The sequence below is a fragment of the Olea europaea genome, unplaced genomic scaffold (assembly GCF_002742605.1).
Source record: "Olea europaea var. sylvestris unplaced genomic scaffold, O_europaea_v1 scaffold858, whole genome shotgun sequence".
In the NCBI taxonomy this organism is placed as follows: domain Eukaryota; kingdom Viridiplantae; phylum Streptophyta; class Magnoliopsida; order Lamiales; family Oleaceae; genus Olea; species Olea europaea.
Window position 1 is genome coordinate 1 of NW_019267031.1, and position 15,995 is coordinate 15,995.

The window sequence follows — 15,995 nt, forward strand, 5'->3', positions numbered from 1 at the left end:
AAAACATATTTCTGTATTTTAAACAAATATTCTAGCCGATGCTCGCTGGATATCTCAATTGGTAGCAAAATTGGCGACGAGACTAGTCGATAAAACTGTCAGTCACTAATTGTCACAATGGCTAGGGCAACATATATTGACCGTAAGACAAACCTAGATTAAATTAAACCTTGGACTTTATGTACAGGAAAAGTAAACATAAGTACGAGAAATAAAGCAATAAATACAATAAAATGATGGGCGTTTGTCTGTCGAATTAAGGATCTAGCAGCCGGCAGAATAAATCTATCAACCAAAATCAAAATCGGTGCCCCAAATGTCTTCTTTCCCCACACCTTCAAGCTGAGCTCAAATCAAATTGCTAAGCCCTTGAATTGTCTTTTCTATATATCTCCATCCCCATATCCTCGAGTCCCTCTCCTTAATTCTCTATTTCTATCCAAGAAAACGATATAAACCTTTCTTCTTCAAGAATTTCGAAGAAAACGGTATTTTCCATGGAGTCAAATCATCAAGAAGAATCAATAAACGCGAGCGAAGAAACCGAGCAATCGGAGCAAGACAATAATGATCTAGGTGTAGGCCGGTTGTATGAGTGTGTGTTCTGCAAGAGAGGATTCAATACTGCACAGGCTTTGGGTGGCCACATGAATATCCACAGAAAAGATAGAGCAAGGAACAAACCTACTTCAACTAATTCCAATAGGCAAGAAGAAAATTACACAGTCCCAAGATTTCACCAGAAGATACTGTCCAGTTATCAACCAGTACAATATATTGCATCTCATCATGATCAAGCATCATTAAATTATAGTACATATATTCCAGCATCCACGTCTAGTACTGGACCCTTTTATCAACAGAATTCTCGTGATGATCGCGATCAACAACAAGCGACTCAATTTGGGGACGACTGGCGCATGGATTTGAGCTCAGAATTTGTGCCAGCAGTTATGGAAAATCTGGAGAAGAAACAGGTCATAAGTCAAGAAGAGGATTTAGATTTGGAGCTTCGACTCGGATAGTTTTGCTGAACATCCTTAAATTAATATTCTCGTTTTCATCGATCTCAGGTAGTTACATATGATCTTTAGTAGTTTCTATGCAAAAGTACCATTTGTTTATATAAAAATGGTTACTTGTGCTCAAGAATTTCATAATTTGTGGTGGCCAATGAAGGAAGAATATGCTGTAAAGTTGGAATTTTAAGGTTTCTTGATGGGAAGAGCTTTTTATCGTAGCTATGTTTTTATTTCAACTTGTAAATCTTTAACCCTAATTTGAATATCATAAATTAGGGTTCTATTATTTCCGTATTCTAATTGTGCCAACTTTCTACCGATCTCCGCTTTTCGTAGTTTAATTACCAGGCATTTATAGCTAGTTTTGGTGTCTAGTTTTTGTTTCTCTTGCACTGGTATCAAAATATTTTTTTTTTTACTAGATCTGGTAACTACACCATTTGTTAGCAAAATGACAAGGGAAAAATTAAATTTTTTTTTTTTTTTTTTTTTTTATATAGCTTGATAGTATTTTCAGTAACAGCAATTAGTACCACAACCAGAGCTCGTATATATTTATGAACTAGATGCCGGTATTAATTTTCTTGCTATAACAAAGATTAACAACGGTTTTTCAAAAAGGAATAGAGGAAAGTAACTAAAATCTAATAAAGGTTTTTGCGAAATGCGAAAGGATAAATTGCTTTCTTATGATCTTATTTGCACGGTACCTCATATTTCAGTTAAAGATTGCATTGAAGGGATTGTTTCATTTAAAGCATTGCCCTGGGCCTCTGGTTCCTAGTTCTGCTTGAAGTAATTATCAATCTCATTCCATGTTTTTAGCGCACACACCTCCAAGTATGTGCTGCAACGGTATTTTCCTAGCTTATTATTTACATATTTTATAAAAAATTTAATTTATAATCTCTTAAATTATAAATTAATCACCAATCAAAAATCTACTTAGACATTATGACACCCCCCCCCCCCCCCCCCCCTTTTTTTTTTGGGTCTTTCCCTTCTGGTTTGGTTGAGTATATTAGATTTCGGCCATATTATTCATATGAGGAATGATACAAGGATGTCATCTCGACTCTTAGTATATTAGAACTGAATTAGGGTGGCTCTAAGTAATCTTGTAGTTTGCTAATTTCCAACGGCTTTCGTGTTAATTTGTTCCTCTTGATGTTTAAGAAGTGCAGGAGTACTCCATATGAATTTGACAGCATATAGATGAACCATGAATCTATCAGAAAGTAATTAGAATCGAGCGGTACCACAACTAGTACTAGTTAATGTTCTTGTATTACTTTATATAGCTCATGTTTGATTTAGTTAAACATCAAATTTTTTATTTTTATTTTTATTTTTATTTTTTTATTTATAAAAATTGATTAAATATATGATTGAAAAGATTACAAAAATTATGAATCCCATATGGTTGAGAATGAGTTTGAGGGGAAACAATGAGTTTTAAAAATGAGAACCAAACAAAAACTAAAAGTGTTATAAAGACTTCAAAATGCCCCTTTCATAACTAAGTAAGATTTATGTTTATACGAATAAGTTGATGACGCTCAGATTTACTCGTGAGGCTCACATACTTTATATCATGAAGAAGTACTTCATCTAAGAATTTTATTTATTTTTTCTTTAACATACCCTTCCATGTGTGCTTGTATTTATTTATTTTTTTCCCCGAATAGGTAACAATGATAGTTAAACTCAAAACTTTTATACGTCTTAAAGTCTCATTGACTCGTTTAAAAGTGAAAAGAATTTCAGAAAGTTCAAGATCACATTAATTTGATTATAACCTTTATTTTACACCATACTCTAATTCATAATGTGAAACCATAAACAAGTGTACCTATTCACATTCATTGCAAAGAAATGGACAAGTTGAAGTATGGGACAATTGTTTTGAATTCTTCTATTCAATCTATTCTACTAAGCATATACCCAAGAATTTGAAGATATATCATGCAAAATTAAGAATCGGCGCTTGTTTGAACCCCATTCTTTTGATAAGAATGAATTTTTGAATAGTATATATGTGAAAAATGTATGGTTAAAAAATAAGAAAAGTTTTTTATTTGCATGTAATATTATTTTATTGAAGAATGTAATTGAAATGATATCAAAATATTGTTTAGAATGTATTTTTTTCAAAAAATGGGGATCAAATAAGGGTTTAGGATCAAAATAATATTTGCTTATTTTGTACCGTCCAAAGTAGTGAACTTTATTGAAGTTAGTCAAAAACAAGAAGGACAATATGTAGCAATTAGAGGAGCATAGCACCAGTGGTCTAATGGTAGAATAGTACCCTGCCACGGTACAGACCCGGGTTCGATTCCCGGCTGGTGCATCTTTTTAGGTTTTTTCCTCCTCCGTTTTAAGGTACATTCCGATCTATTGTTTACTCTTTTTCAATTTTTATTTATCAACACTGTCGATGATATTCATAAATATTATGCAAGAAATGCACCATAATTGACATGCCATGATTGACAAAATCACGTAGGCTGCATAATAATTAATACATATTACTCTAATACAATTTTATTAAACAATCGATACATTACGCTTTTGGATCTTGTTAAATGTACATTATTGTTTACATAACGAGTTATATAATACTACATGATATTCTACCATTTGTTAATTTAAAATACAATCAACTTTTTAATACAATTTTTTCTTCCACATCATATTATGTAACCTCTTATGTACAATTTGATGTACAAGTGACAAAATTCTACGCTCTTAGTCCTTGTTTGAGCAACCCCTCCCCTCTTCTTTTTATTTTTTTTTTTATTTTTAATATGTTTAAAGAACATATGGTCAAAAAATGAAAAAAGTTTAGGATTTACGTCCAAATTAATTTATTAGAAAATGTGTAGTTCAAATTGAGTTTTACGAAAAACGAAGGTCAAACAGGGTCATAAAGTTTATTATAAAATGTGGAGTTCAAATTTAAATTTTAGGAAAAATGGAGGTCAAAGGGAGCTTATTCTCAAATCAAAAGATGGAGCATTCTTCAACAATTATATCTAATACGGCATTTTGAAATTTTTATCTAGAAAAGGGGCACTTTAGTGCCAGCATTTCAGATTATGCACTTAATATGTACCATTACACAGATTTTCGTCTGTTCCAAAAGACAATACGGAATCTATAAACACGTGCGCACACATATACAAACACACGAGCATGAAGCATCAGAGAGGTTCTGGACCTTTAGCACTGAAATGTTTCAACGACTCTACCAAAGCTATTACCACAAAAAACACTAATAACAGATTCAGTAGAAACTGCTGCTTGGAACAAATCCATCCATTCTTAAGCTTCACCAAATTACAGCTGCAGTGCAGATACTTCTTTTTCCTTCTTCCATTTTCTTTTACTTGCTGCAGAATAACAAAAGTCGGTAAAGCCTTGTCAACTGGCATCATATTGGTCAAAGATTTATTAAAAATGTCACAATTTCTGTCCATCCAAGTGTATATTGCATCAAAACATCTTTACAAGCACATGAAAGCTATGCCATGCAATGACATTGGCCGAGTAGTAGAGTAGGCAGTGCATCCTCTACACAAGTTCACGGATTCTCAAATTTATGCAAACACGTACCTAATAAGGTAGTATACGACAATGAAAATGACAACAAAAGATGCCACGAGTGTAAACATCCTGCGGCTTGATTTGGTTTCGAACACCTGAGGCAAGTGCAAAGTCATTTGTAGAAAAGCAAAATATCCAAGCAAAAGAGAGAGTAGCATAATGGAGTAGAGGTCATAAATACCATCTTAAATTTATCCATGGTCCCGGATAGAACTCCTCTTGAACTATCCATGTCATTGCCCTACGTGCAAAAAGTTAGGAGAGCAAGTGTTTAACCACAAGACTAATAATACACATTCGGCGTGTGGGATATATTACAATAATATACACACCATTCGGTCCAGCATTCGGTTATGGGTCTCAACCTCCTCATGTATATCACCTGACAGCTGCCGATCCAAAATAATAGTTAATACCTTTTTCAAAGAATTATACCTAATCCATACATGATATGTGAAATCAAAGAATGCACCTTTTTCATTTATAACAGTTCAAACTTATTTCAAGACGTAAGCGTGGTATACAAACTAACAGTTTTTTTTTTAGTCATAACCTAAGTGCATATAATTTAAATTACACTATACTTCTGTCAAATCCTACAGAGCTATAAATTTGAAAATATATACCCATCAAAATGCATTCTTGGGATGTTACAAGAGGACACACATAAGCCCATCAAACAAATGAACTTCCACACATTACAGCAAAGCTGTCATTCACTCTCATCCAAGTTGAGTAAATTTGCTTATATTTGAGGGTAAATACAGATATTTGGAAGAGACTTTAGTAGGCATTCTCCATCAACCTATGAAAAAACCCAACTCATCTTCTGTTTTTTAAACTTTCCTCATGAACAAATACTTGTATAATCTGACACGAAACCTCAACCACCAGTTACGGGAATCCATTCAACTTTCTCTCTTTATCCTCCAACAAAACTGAAAAATGACATATAAAAAACTATATACGTGTTAATCTCAAAAAAAAAAAAAAAATAAAAAAAAAAAAAAAAAAAAAAAAAAAAAAAAAAAAAAAAAAAAATTATTGAAGGAAAGAAAAATGTAACAACCAGACAAATAAAGCCAGGATCCAACTATAAACTCTGGCAAATTCAAACTTACTCTTTTCAGCATATTCACTCGATCTTGCAATCCATCAACGTCCCTATCATTCTCTTGCTCATCGATTTCATGAGAGGAATAAGAAGATGAAGCCCTTATACCACCTTCCTCTATACCGTCAAACAGAGCAACTCTAGCATTGCGGTCCCTGAATTCAAGATCATTGTGAGCAGTACAACAGGTAGAGACCAAGAGACAGTAATGCATAAACGAATTCGATAAGGGCGACTATGATAAGGTTCAACTTTAGATTTTCAAAATCTGATAGAAGGTACTGTTAATTTCTTCCCCATTTGAAATAAGTGAAAAATTCAGTCTTCTATGGTAGTCTTTTTCCAATTACTATCGTGTGCTTTAGGTAAAACAGTCACTATGTAGTTCTCCTCTCTAAGATGGGATGTATATATCTAAAGATGGGCTCAGATAAGGGTGAAATTTTTAATTTACAACCAAGAGCTGATAGCTTTTCAAGTCCTGATTTCATTCACTAGCTCAATTCTCCAGCATTCAACGTTTCTGGGAAAGCAGAATTCATGGGGCAAGCAAGCAAGCACAATGAACACAATTAATCAACGTACAGCCAATATTTCTCCAAACTCAATTCATAAATTATTGAAACTTCTAATTTTGTACAATAAATAAATTAAAGGTTGGGGTCTAAATTCGCACAGAACCAAAAAAAAAAAAAGGGAGAAAAGACCTTCTAGAATTCATGGCTATGACGATCGGGATATCTGAAGAATGTTCAGGGATGATAGAGAATCTTGCGGCGACTCACTTGTCGTAATTCTGCATATTAAAAATTAAAAAATAAATAAATTAGAATCCACGTTAATAAATAAAAGAACTGCTCGAATCTAAATCAAAATTCTCAATTTCTAGGGTTTGACAATCAATCAAAAATTTAAACTTAGACTGCGATTATTGTGAGAGAGATAAAGGGAATTGCTGCAACTCTGATAGAAAATTTTCAGATCTGAACAAATTGAGAAAGATCATTACACGTGCCGACAGAGGGAAGCAGCAGAACTGCAACTCAATTGAACGGTCAAGAGACTCTATAGAGACGAAGTCTGGATGTTTATGGGGTTAATTATATGAATGGTTAGTGAACTTTGCCCTATGTTACTATTTAGTCACTGAATTTAAAAATGTAATTCAATGATCACTGAACTTCGTCAAGTGTTATTACTTCATAACCGAACTTTAAAATGTATCTCAACGATTACCAGAATTTTATACCGTGTTACCCATCCGTCACTCAAATGAAAAAAAATCATTAAGTCCAACAAACGGCGTCAACTCGAGTGACGAATGGGTAACACGGTGCAAAGTTCGGTGACCATTAAGATACATTTTAAAATTTGGTTATGAAGTAATAAAACTTGACGAAATTCAGTGACCATTGAGTTACATTTTTAAGTTCAGTGACTAAGTAGTAACATAATTGAAAAATCAAATCGACCTTAGTTACATTGACACTATTCAAACATTTTTGTACTTTTATTTAATTTTTCTTTGTCAATTTCTTTTAGTGGTCTAACTGTTTCTCTTTTAATCTATTTATGCGGAATTTGAGATATGGCAAACTAATACCAGTTGATCTAAAAATCAAACGTACTTTTCCACTATGATGGATAAATATTAGCAACAATTCTATTTTTATTTAATTTATAAGTTTCTGATTTTCTGTTTTCTCTTTTTTCCCTTCATTTTCTTTGATTTCTTCTTTCGTAAAGGTTGATTTGAGAAGTTTAGCCCTTGTTTGATCCTCATTTTGAGGTATAAAATGAATTTTTGAATAATATATTGATGAAAAATGTATAGTTAAAAAATAAGAAAAAATTTTGAATTTACGTATAATATTATTTTATTGAAAAATATGTAGTTGAATAATGTCAAATCACTGTTTAAGAATATATATATATATATTTTTTTTTTGGGAAAGAACGGGACTCAAGCAAGGGCTTCATATTTCAATTTAAAAATTTATCTTAATGGTCACTGAAATCCGTCAAATAGAAAAATCCGTTAAGCCCAATAAACGGCGTCAACTTGAGTGACGAATGGGTAATACCATTGAAGTTCGGAGACCATTGAGATATATTTTAAAGTTCGGTTATGAAGTAGTAATACTTGACGAAATTCAGTGATCATTGAGTTACATTTTTAAGTTCAGTGACTAAGTAATAACATAAGGCAAAGTTCAGTGACCATTCATATAATTAACCCATGTTTATAATGGAAACTTTGAATATTTAGTCCTTCACTTTAACGCCTAAGTGCAAAATCATACCCTAGTATTTTAATATTGACAACAACCTTTCGCTATCATGCAAAGTATGTATTGTCACGAGGATAAAATGAATAAAACTTGCATAATTTTAAGAAACAAATTAAAAGATGAAAGAAAAAAATAGGTCATATTTTGCAGACACTCCACTCTCCGACCTCGCCCAGAGCATTGGTGTTGGAAAACAGTATACACTTGTGCTTTTAATACATGATCTGCACTTGAAATGTATATTTGATATACTTATGCAACTATATTGACAAATTGAAAAACAATTATTACTAAATGAGACAACTAACATTTATTACTGTTCATGTAAAAAATGTATACATCATCTAAGAAAGGACACCAAAGACTTGTTTGACAAAGTTTTTTTATTATAAAACTTTTAACAGATTTTGATTAAAAGTTAATAAAATTAATGAATTCCATGAGTTTGCGATTAAAATTGAAATTTGATCAGTTAAAAATTTAAAAAAGGTTTAGCAAAATTTTATACACAAGCACTAAATTTTGTTATCAAAACGATGCTGATGATCATACTAAAACAAAGTTGAATATTTAGTAATGAGTTTAGAAAAAAGAAAGTTGAGTGACTAGAATGAAACTTTGCTCCAAATTGGATGACCTCCAGTCTTAAGCAAGTTAAGTAAAGAGCAACATGCACTTTCCATCACGAGGGGGGAGGGGGATAATTTCATGTCAAGGTTATGTCAAATGTCAACCATCTTCTACGAAAATACGCTTATTATGCCCTAGCTTTCTAGAAATTGGGAGAGCTAGAGTTTTACGTTTGTTAATTGAATTCTAGTTCCGATTCCATTTCTACTCCTAATGGGCAGTGCTAATTCCGGATGTTCGTTCCAAATTTCGACAGACATCGAGAAATTTCTTTGCGACTATTTGTTGGATCAAAACCAACCAATTTCGGAGCGATTCAGAGTCCTCTTCTCTCTTCGCAACCTTTGTGGGCCTGACCCTTGCAATGCCCTCGTTTAAGTTACCATGTTTTTGCTAGTCTGTTAATTGATTTGTTGTGTTTCCATCGACATTTGTTATGTATATATATGTTTTGTTAATTTGGAATATATGTGTATTGTAATTTGGAGTAATTTAATTTGATTTACTTTCGGAAGATAGATGCATGGAGAAACTCAATTTTTTGTGCACTCTCTGTGACATTTTTTGTAGCTAAGGGATTCACTCAACAAGCTGGTTTAGACTATGAGGAAACATTTTTCTCCTGTTTCTAAGCTAGTGACCGTCAAAACTCTACTAGCTGTTGCTGCTCAAATGCAATGGCATGTTCATCAGATAGATATCAACAATGCCTTTCTCCATGATTAAACAGACCTCGAGGCAATGGAATACTAAATTAACTTCATACATACTCTCACAAAACTTCAGGCAATCAAAGTCAGATTATTCCCTATTCAGCAAATAAGATGGTTGCTTATTCATCGTGCTTCTCATCTATGTAGATGATATCATCATAGGTGGAAATGACTTGGGATATATTGAAAATTTTAAAAAGGAATTGAATGGACAATTCAAACTAAAGGATTTAGGGGCTCTAAGATATTTCTTAGGCTAGCAAGAACTTCAAAAGGGATATCGATAAATCAAAGAAAATATGCATCGGAGATATCGGAAGATGCAGGTTATCTAAGAGCGAAACTAGCAAATAGCTCTCTACCACACAACCTGAAGTTGAGCAAAAACGAGGGGGAAATGATTGCAGATGTAAGTATGTACTGGAGGCTAGTGGAAAGAATCCTATACTTGACAATAACGAGACCAGATATGTCATATGCAGCACAGGTCATGAGTCAATTCCTTCAGTCACAAAGATAACCTCATTTAGAAGCAGCTCATCATGCGTTAAGATATTTGAAGGGTACATCTGGACAAAGCCTATTCTTTGAAAGCAAGACTGATCTTCATCTTAAGGGCTTTTGTGATGCAGACTGGGCTACATGTTCTGATACAAGAAGGTCCATCATTGGTTATTGCATATTTTTTATAATTCATTAGAATCGTGGAAGTCAAAGAAACAACATACAGTTTCAAGATCATCAGCTGAAGTAAAGATGTTGCATATGATTTCACAATGCCAACTAGCAGATTTGTTGACGAAGCCGTTAGGGGGAGCCAGATTCAAAGCATTAATAAACAAGATAGGATTATTGAACATACATTTCCTATCTTGATGAGGAGTATTGAGCCACATCAGCATGGGGATATTTATGTCACAGTACATTCCATTATGTTGTAGTGTTAGCTATAGTTTTGTTGTATGGGTAATTATAATACTACCAAAAATTTATTTTCTACACCACATTATAATAACACCACAATTAAAATCTATTTTGAATAATTGTACCACAACAACTTTACAATTTTACTCTTAATCCAACAAAAAATGAATTAACAAAAATAATGTTGTGGTGTACCCATCAAAATCCATACCCTAAATCCATACCCTAAAAATCTATACATATACATATACAAACATGTATACACACAGGCACTTACTTTGGATTAGGGAATGATATGAATATGCTATTATATTTTTCCTACCATAAATCAATAAATTTCCTCCATTTCATATCTTCGATACCATCAGAAGAGGTTGTTAACTTGGTTAATTGCATTGCAAGCTGTTGTAGTTGCGCCTGTTTGTATGGCCGTATTCATGGATACATCAATAAGGAAGAAATATACAACAAGCATCGGATCTCGGACCGTATATTCTTTGGAAACTACAAACTCAATTGTCCCCCTACATAGCTTTGGTCTTTCATCAGTATCTCTACACCTGCATCTGGATGAATTAATTCGATCAATTTCATCATTGAAATATAATTTTTTTTAATTGTTATTCTTCCATGGAATCAATTTAATTTCTATGAGAGAGATTATATATATATAATGACTTGTTTTATTAGTCATAAGTAGATATTTAAACCAGCTATTAATATAATGAATTCCTCCTTTTGCTCATCTTTATGGGATTAATTAAATTTGTTTTGTTTGCTTTACATTTTGGTGAAGAATTATTTACAGCTTGAAACTGTATCTTGGTGCTCGTACTTGAAGTTTGTAACTGGAAAGCAAACCTTGGAATATTATTCGAGTTTGTTGTTTCTTTAAATTTATCATTCTAGTTCAGAGTGTTCAAAACATGTACAGAAATCATATTTTAGCTTATTTTGTACCAAAGATAAAGCATTGCATTATTGAGGTTTGAACCCTCCAACTAATTAATATGTATATTGTTGGAATTGGTTCAAATAAATAACTGAAAATTGGAAAATAAAAAAGTGTGTAAAAGTGAAAAATGAAAATGTGTGACTTCGTGTCAACTTCAACCAAATATTCATATTTGATCCGATGGTCAAATTACAAAAGTAAATAGACCAACTTATTCTACTCGTCGAGGAGATCGTTGTGGTATGTTTGGAATCTCGAAACCAATTCCGGATAAATGAGAAATTATAAAGTGTTGCAACCCTTCGAAAGGATGTAGATTTTGGGCAAGTGTTGTAACTTTTTGAAATGATGCTTGTTTTGGCTTATACTACTTCATTTGCATCATTTCTACATCTATAAATAGGACCCTATAGGTGTGATTTTGGGTATAGCAATTGCTTTGAGCACTCATTCTCCTCTTACAATTATCTCCTTTCCATTTCTATAGCATTTCCTTTGTAGAGGGAAAATTTTATCAAAAGTTTGCCGGCTTCTCGTGGTTTGAAGTACTGCTACCACAAGTTGTGAATCCATTGTATCTTGGAAAATAAATGTCATTCACCGTGAGCACCGTAGCGGGGTAATTTGTCTTAAAGAAAGAGATAATGTCGCGCCTTGGATTATTCTCTATTTTCTACTCCTTCTTAATTCTTGTTTTACGTAATCGTTTACCACATTATATATACCGAAACTCTGTCCAAATTTCCATATAAATTGTATTTTGATCACGCTCCTACGAGTTAAAACTAGTCGAACAAATATATCAAAAATCAACCCTTACATAGCCCGTTTCTCTAAGTCGTCTCCAACAAACTTAAGACAAATTTTCTTGTGTCTTTTTGGTTGGTCGTGGACAAATCATTACTTTTCTTGAATAGTGCTTTGTGTAATATTCTTCCACCGATATTATTATCATTTTGTTGAACTTCTATTTGTGTAACATAAATGACTACCATCGGGACTTCGTCAAATCAAAATGGTTTCAATAATGTGGTACTCCCATGGTCATACCGTTGCATAATACTACTATCTCAAATGGGAAAAATTCGAAAAAAATTGCAGGAGTGGACTTCAAGAGTTGGCAACAAAAGATGTTATTTTATCTCACCACTCTTAATTTAGCTTAAGTTGCTAAAGGAAACTGCACTGACTGTAAAGAATGGGAAAATAACCGTGAGTCGATTATTGCTTTGGATGCATGGAAACACTCGGACTTCCTATGCAAGAACTATATCCTAAACGGATTGAATAATACACTATATAGGGTGTATAGTTCAAAGGAATCAGTCAAGAAACTATGGGATTCTTTGGTGACAAAGTACAATACCAAGGATGCCGGAACAAAAAAGTTCATTGTCGGCAAATTTTTGGACTACAAGATGGTGGATTCCAAAATTGTGATTAGCAAAGTGCAAGAAATTCAAGTCTTGTTGCACGACATCCATGTCGAGAAAATGGAATTGAGTGAATTATTCCAAGTGGCCGCCATTATTGAGAAACTCTCTCCTATGTGGAGAGATTTCAAAAATTACCTCAAGCACAAACGCAAGAAAATGAATTTGGAAGAATTGATTGTGCGCTTGAGGATTGAAGAGGACAACCGAGAAATCTAACGAAGGCCGGTTGATCAAGATGGTGCAAACTTTGTTGAAATGGAACCAAAGACAACAAACAAGAAACAAAAGGCTACTAATTATGCACTGTGAAGAAGCAATTCCAAGAAGGCTAAGAAGTTCAAAGGGAATTTATACAACTGTAGTAAGGCTGGACATCGTTCAAGTGAATGTCGAAAGTCAAAGAAGAATGCTCAAGCCCACATGGTTGCAAATGACACTCTATCCAACGGACTACAAGAAATGAGTTTATCTGCAGTAGTGTTTGAATGCAACATGATTGGAAATATTAGAGAATGGTGAATTGACACTGGCATTACCCGCCATGTGTGTGCGGACAAGGCAATGTTCTCCAACTATCAAGAACTGAATGAGGAACAACTATATATGGGAAACTTTGCAAGTTCTAAAGTTGAAGGACAAGGTAGAGTCACTTTGAAGATGACATCCGGGAAGGAAATAGTCTTCAACAATGTCCTACATGTGCCGGAAATACGAAAGAATTTAGTGTCCAAATCGCTACTTTGCAAGAATGGTTTTAAACTTGTATTTCTATCCGATAAATTTGTATTGTCTAAGAATGAGATATATGTAAGGAAATGATACATGTGTGATGGAATGTTCTTACAATTGTACCGAAACAAGTCGTTATGAATAAAACTATAAATTCTTTTTACTTGCTTGAGCTTTCATGTTTGTGGCATAATCGATTAGGACATGTGAATTACAAATCATTGCGCAAACTAATGAATCAAAGTTTAATTCCGGTGCATAAAATCAATTCTAATTATAAATGTGAAATATGTGTTGAAGTAAAATTGGCTAAAACACCGTTCCATTCAATACAAAGGAACATAACACCTCTTGAATTGATCCACAACGATGTATGCGATCTAAAATTTGTATAAACTCGAGGTGGTAAGAAATATTTTGTGACATTTATTGATGATTGTACAAAGTTTTGCTATATCTTTTTTTTGAGAAGTAAAGACGAAGTCTTAGATGCATTCAAAACCTATAAGGCTAAAGTTGAAACACAACTTGAAAAACGAATAAAGAATATCTATAGTGACAAAGGAGGTGAATATGGGGCACCATTTAAAGACTTTTGCTCCGAACATGGAATTATTCATCAAACAATGGCACTTTACTCTCATCAATCAAATAGCGTTGCAGAACGTAAAAATCGAACACTTGAAGAAATGATGAATGCCATGTTAAGAAGTTCTAGTTTACCTTAGAACATTTGGGGGAGGAGGGGGGGGGGCTATTTTAACGAAAAATAATTTTCTTAATAAAATACCTCTTACAAAAATAGAAGAGACACCATATGAGCTATAAAAAGGTCATCCTCCATCCTACCAATACTAGAAAGTGTGGGGGTGTTTGGATAAGGTTGAGGTACATAAGCCTAAACAAGTGAAAATTGGTCCTAAAATGATAGATTGCATATTTATTGAATACGCCAATAATAGTAGTGTATATCGATTTCTTGTACACAAATTCAAAATATAAGACGTACACAAAGGGACCATAATCGAAAAAAGGAATGCGACATTCTTTGAAAATATTTTTCCTTACAAAGACAAAAAAATATGAGTTCTAACAAAAGAATATATGAAACTATCAATGAAACTTCAAATAAGGAAAAACCAAGGCGTAGTAAAAGGGCTAAGACTTCCATGACGTTTGACCCGGATTTTCTAACATATATGGTAGATGATGATCCAAAGACTTTCGATGAAGCAATATCTATACCGGAAGCACCGCATTGGAAAGAAGCCATCAATAGTGAGATAGATTCTATAATGTAAAACCATACGTAGAAGTTGGTTGATTTACCTTCAGGTAACAAACCTTTAGAATGCAAATGGATATTCAAAAAGAAATTGAAACCTGATGGATCCATTAATAAATATATGGCCAGATTAGTTGCTAAAGGATATAGGTAAAAAGAAGGACTTGACTTCTTTGATATCTACTTACCCGTAATTAGAATCACGTTGATAAAGTTGTTAATTGCAATTAAAACAATACATAATCTTGAAATTCATCAAATAGATGTAAAAACGACATTCTTAAATAGTGAGTTAGAAGGAAAGATTTACATGCAGCAACCTGAAGAGTTCGTTTCTACTAACCAAAAACACAAAGTGTGTGAACTTGTTAAGTCCTTGTATGGATTAAAATAGGCTCCTAAATAATGGCACCAAAAGTTTGACAAAATAATATTGTCAAATGGATTCAAGATCAACGAATATGACAAATGTGTATATATTAAACATACACTGAATGCCTATGTAATTGTATGTCTATACGTGGACGATATGTTAATAATGGGCAATAGTCACGAAATGTTGCTTAACACCAAAATGATGCTAACAAAGCATTTCAATATGAAAGATATGGGTATCACAGATATAATCGTAGGGATTAAAATCTCTAGAACGCATGATGAAATTGTACTTGCATAATCTCACTATATAGAAAAAGTACTTAAGAAGTTTGATGTGTTTGAGAAAAGTCTCGCGAGAACTCTTCTTGATCCGAGTATGCATTTAGTCAAGAATACGGGCGAAAGTATATCAAAACTAAGGTATTCACAAATAATTGGCAGTCTTATGTCTATTACAAACTGCACTCGACCCGATATTGCTTTTGCGATAAATAAACTTAGCAGATTTACAAGTAATCCAAACAATAATCATTAGAAGGCTTTGATGAGGGTTTTAAGGTACTTGAAGTATATCTTAACCTATGGACTACACTTCACAAAATATCCTGCAGTACTAGAAGGATATTGTGATGCAAATTGGATATCTAACATGAAGGATTTCAAGTCCTCTAGTGGTTATATACTCAACATTAATAGAGCTGTTGTATCATAGAAATCAACAAAGCAAGCGTGCATAGCTCGATCAATGATGGAAGCTGAGTTTATTGCTTTGGACAAAACTGAAGAAAAAGCAAAATGGCTTCGAAATTTCTTAGAAAATGTTCCATATTGGCGCAAGTCGGTACCTGCAATAAATATATATTGTGATAGTCAATCGACAATCGGAAGGGCTCGAAGCAGCATGTATAA

The 15,995-nt window shown here is 33.3% G+C and overlaps 2 protein-coding genes and 1 non-coding gene across 4 annotated transcripts; 2 read left to right on the top strand and 1 right to left on the bottom strand.

The window, feature by feature from the left end:
* Positions 1 to 497: 497 nt before the first annotated feature.
* Positions 498 to 1,025, top strand: LOC111391940 (transcriptional regulator SUPERMAN-like). The gene has a single exon (XM_023017226.1). It carries the CDS (start codon positions 498 to 500, stop codon positions 1,023 to 1,025), a length of 528 nt encoding a protein of 175 aa, XP_022872994.1.
* Positions 1,026 to 3,304: 2,279 nt separating this feature from the next.
* On the top strand, positions 3,305 to 3,375 carry TRNAG-GCC. Its single transcript has one exon. It is a non-coding gene; the product is annotated as a tRNA-Gly (tRNA).
* A 679-nt stretch (positions 3,376 to 4,054) lies between these two features.
* On the bottom strand, positions 4,055 to 6,844 carry LOC111391935 (bet1-like SNARE 1-1). Of its 2 annotated transcripts, XM_023017220.1 has the most exons (7): positions 6,755 to 6,844; positions 6,453 to 6,541; positions 5,753 to 5,900; positions 4,964 to 5,020; positions 4,813 to 4,872; positions 4,641 to 4,726; positions 4,055 to 4,417 (listed from the first exon to the last, which is right to left on the bottom strand). In XM_023017220.1, the coding sequence occupies exons 2-7, from the start codon at positions 6,464 to 6,466 to the stop codon at positions 4,411 to 4,413; spliced, it is 372 nt and encodes a 123-aa protein (XP_022872988.1). In that variant the 5' UTR covers positions 6,467 to 6,541; positions 6,755 to 6,844; the 3' UTR covers positions 4,055 to 4,410. The 2 variants fall into 2 exon arrangements, with proteins under 2 accessions (XP_022872988.1, XP_022872989.1); XM_023017221.1 differs by lacking the exons at positions 6,453 to 6,541; positions 6,755 to 6,844 and adding an exon at positions 5,258 to 5,569 and having other exon boundaries at positions 4,080 to 4,417.
* Positions 6,845 to 15,995: the final 9,151 nt, after the last annotated feature.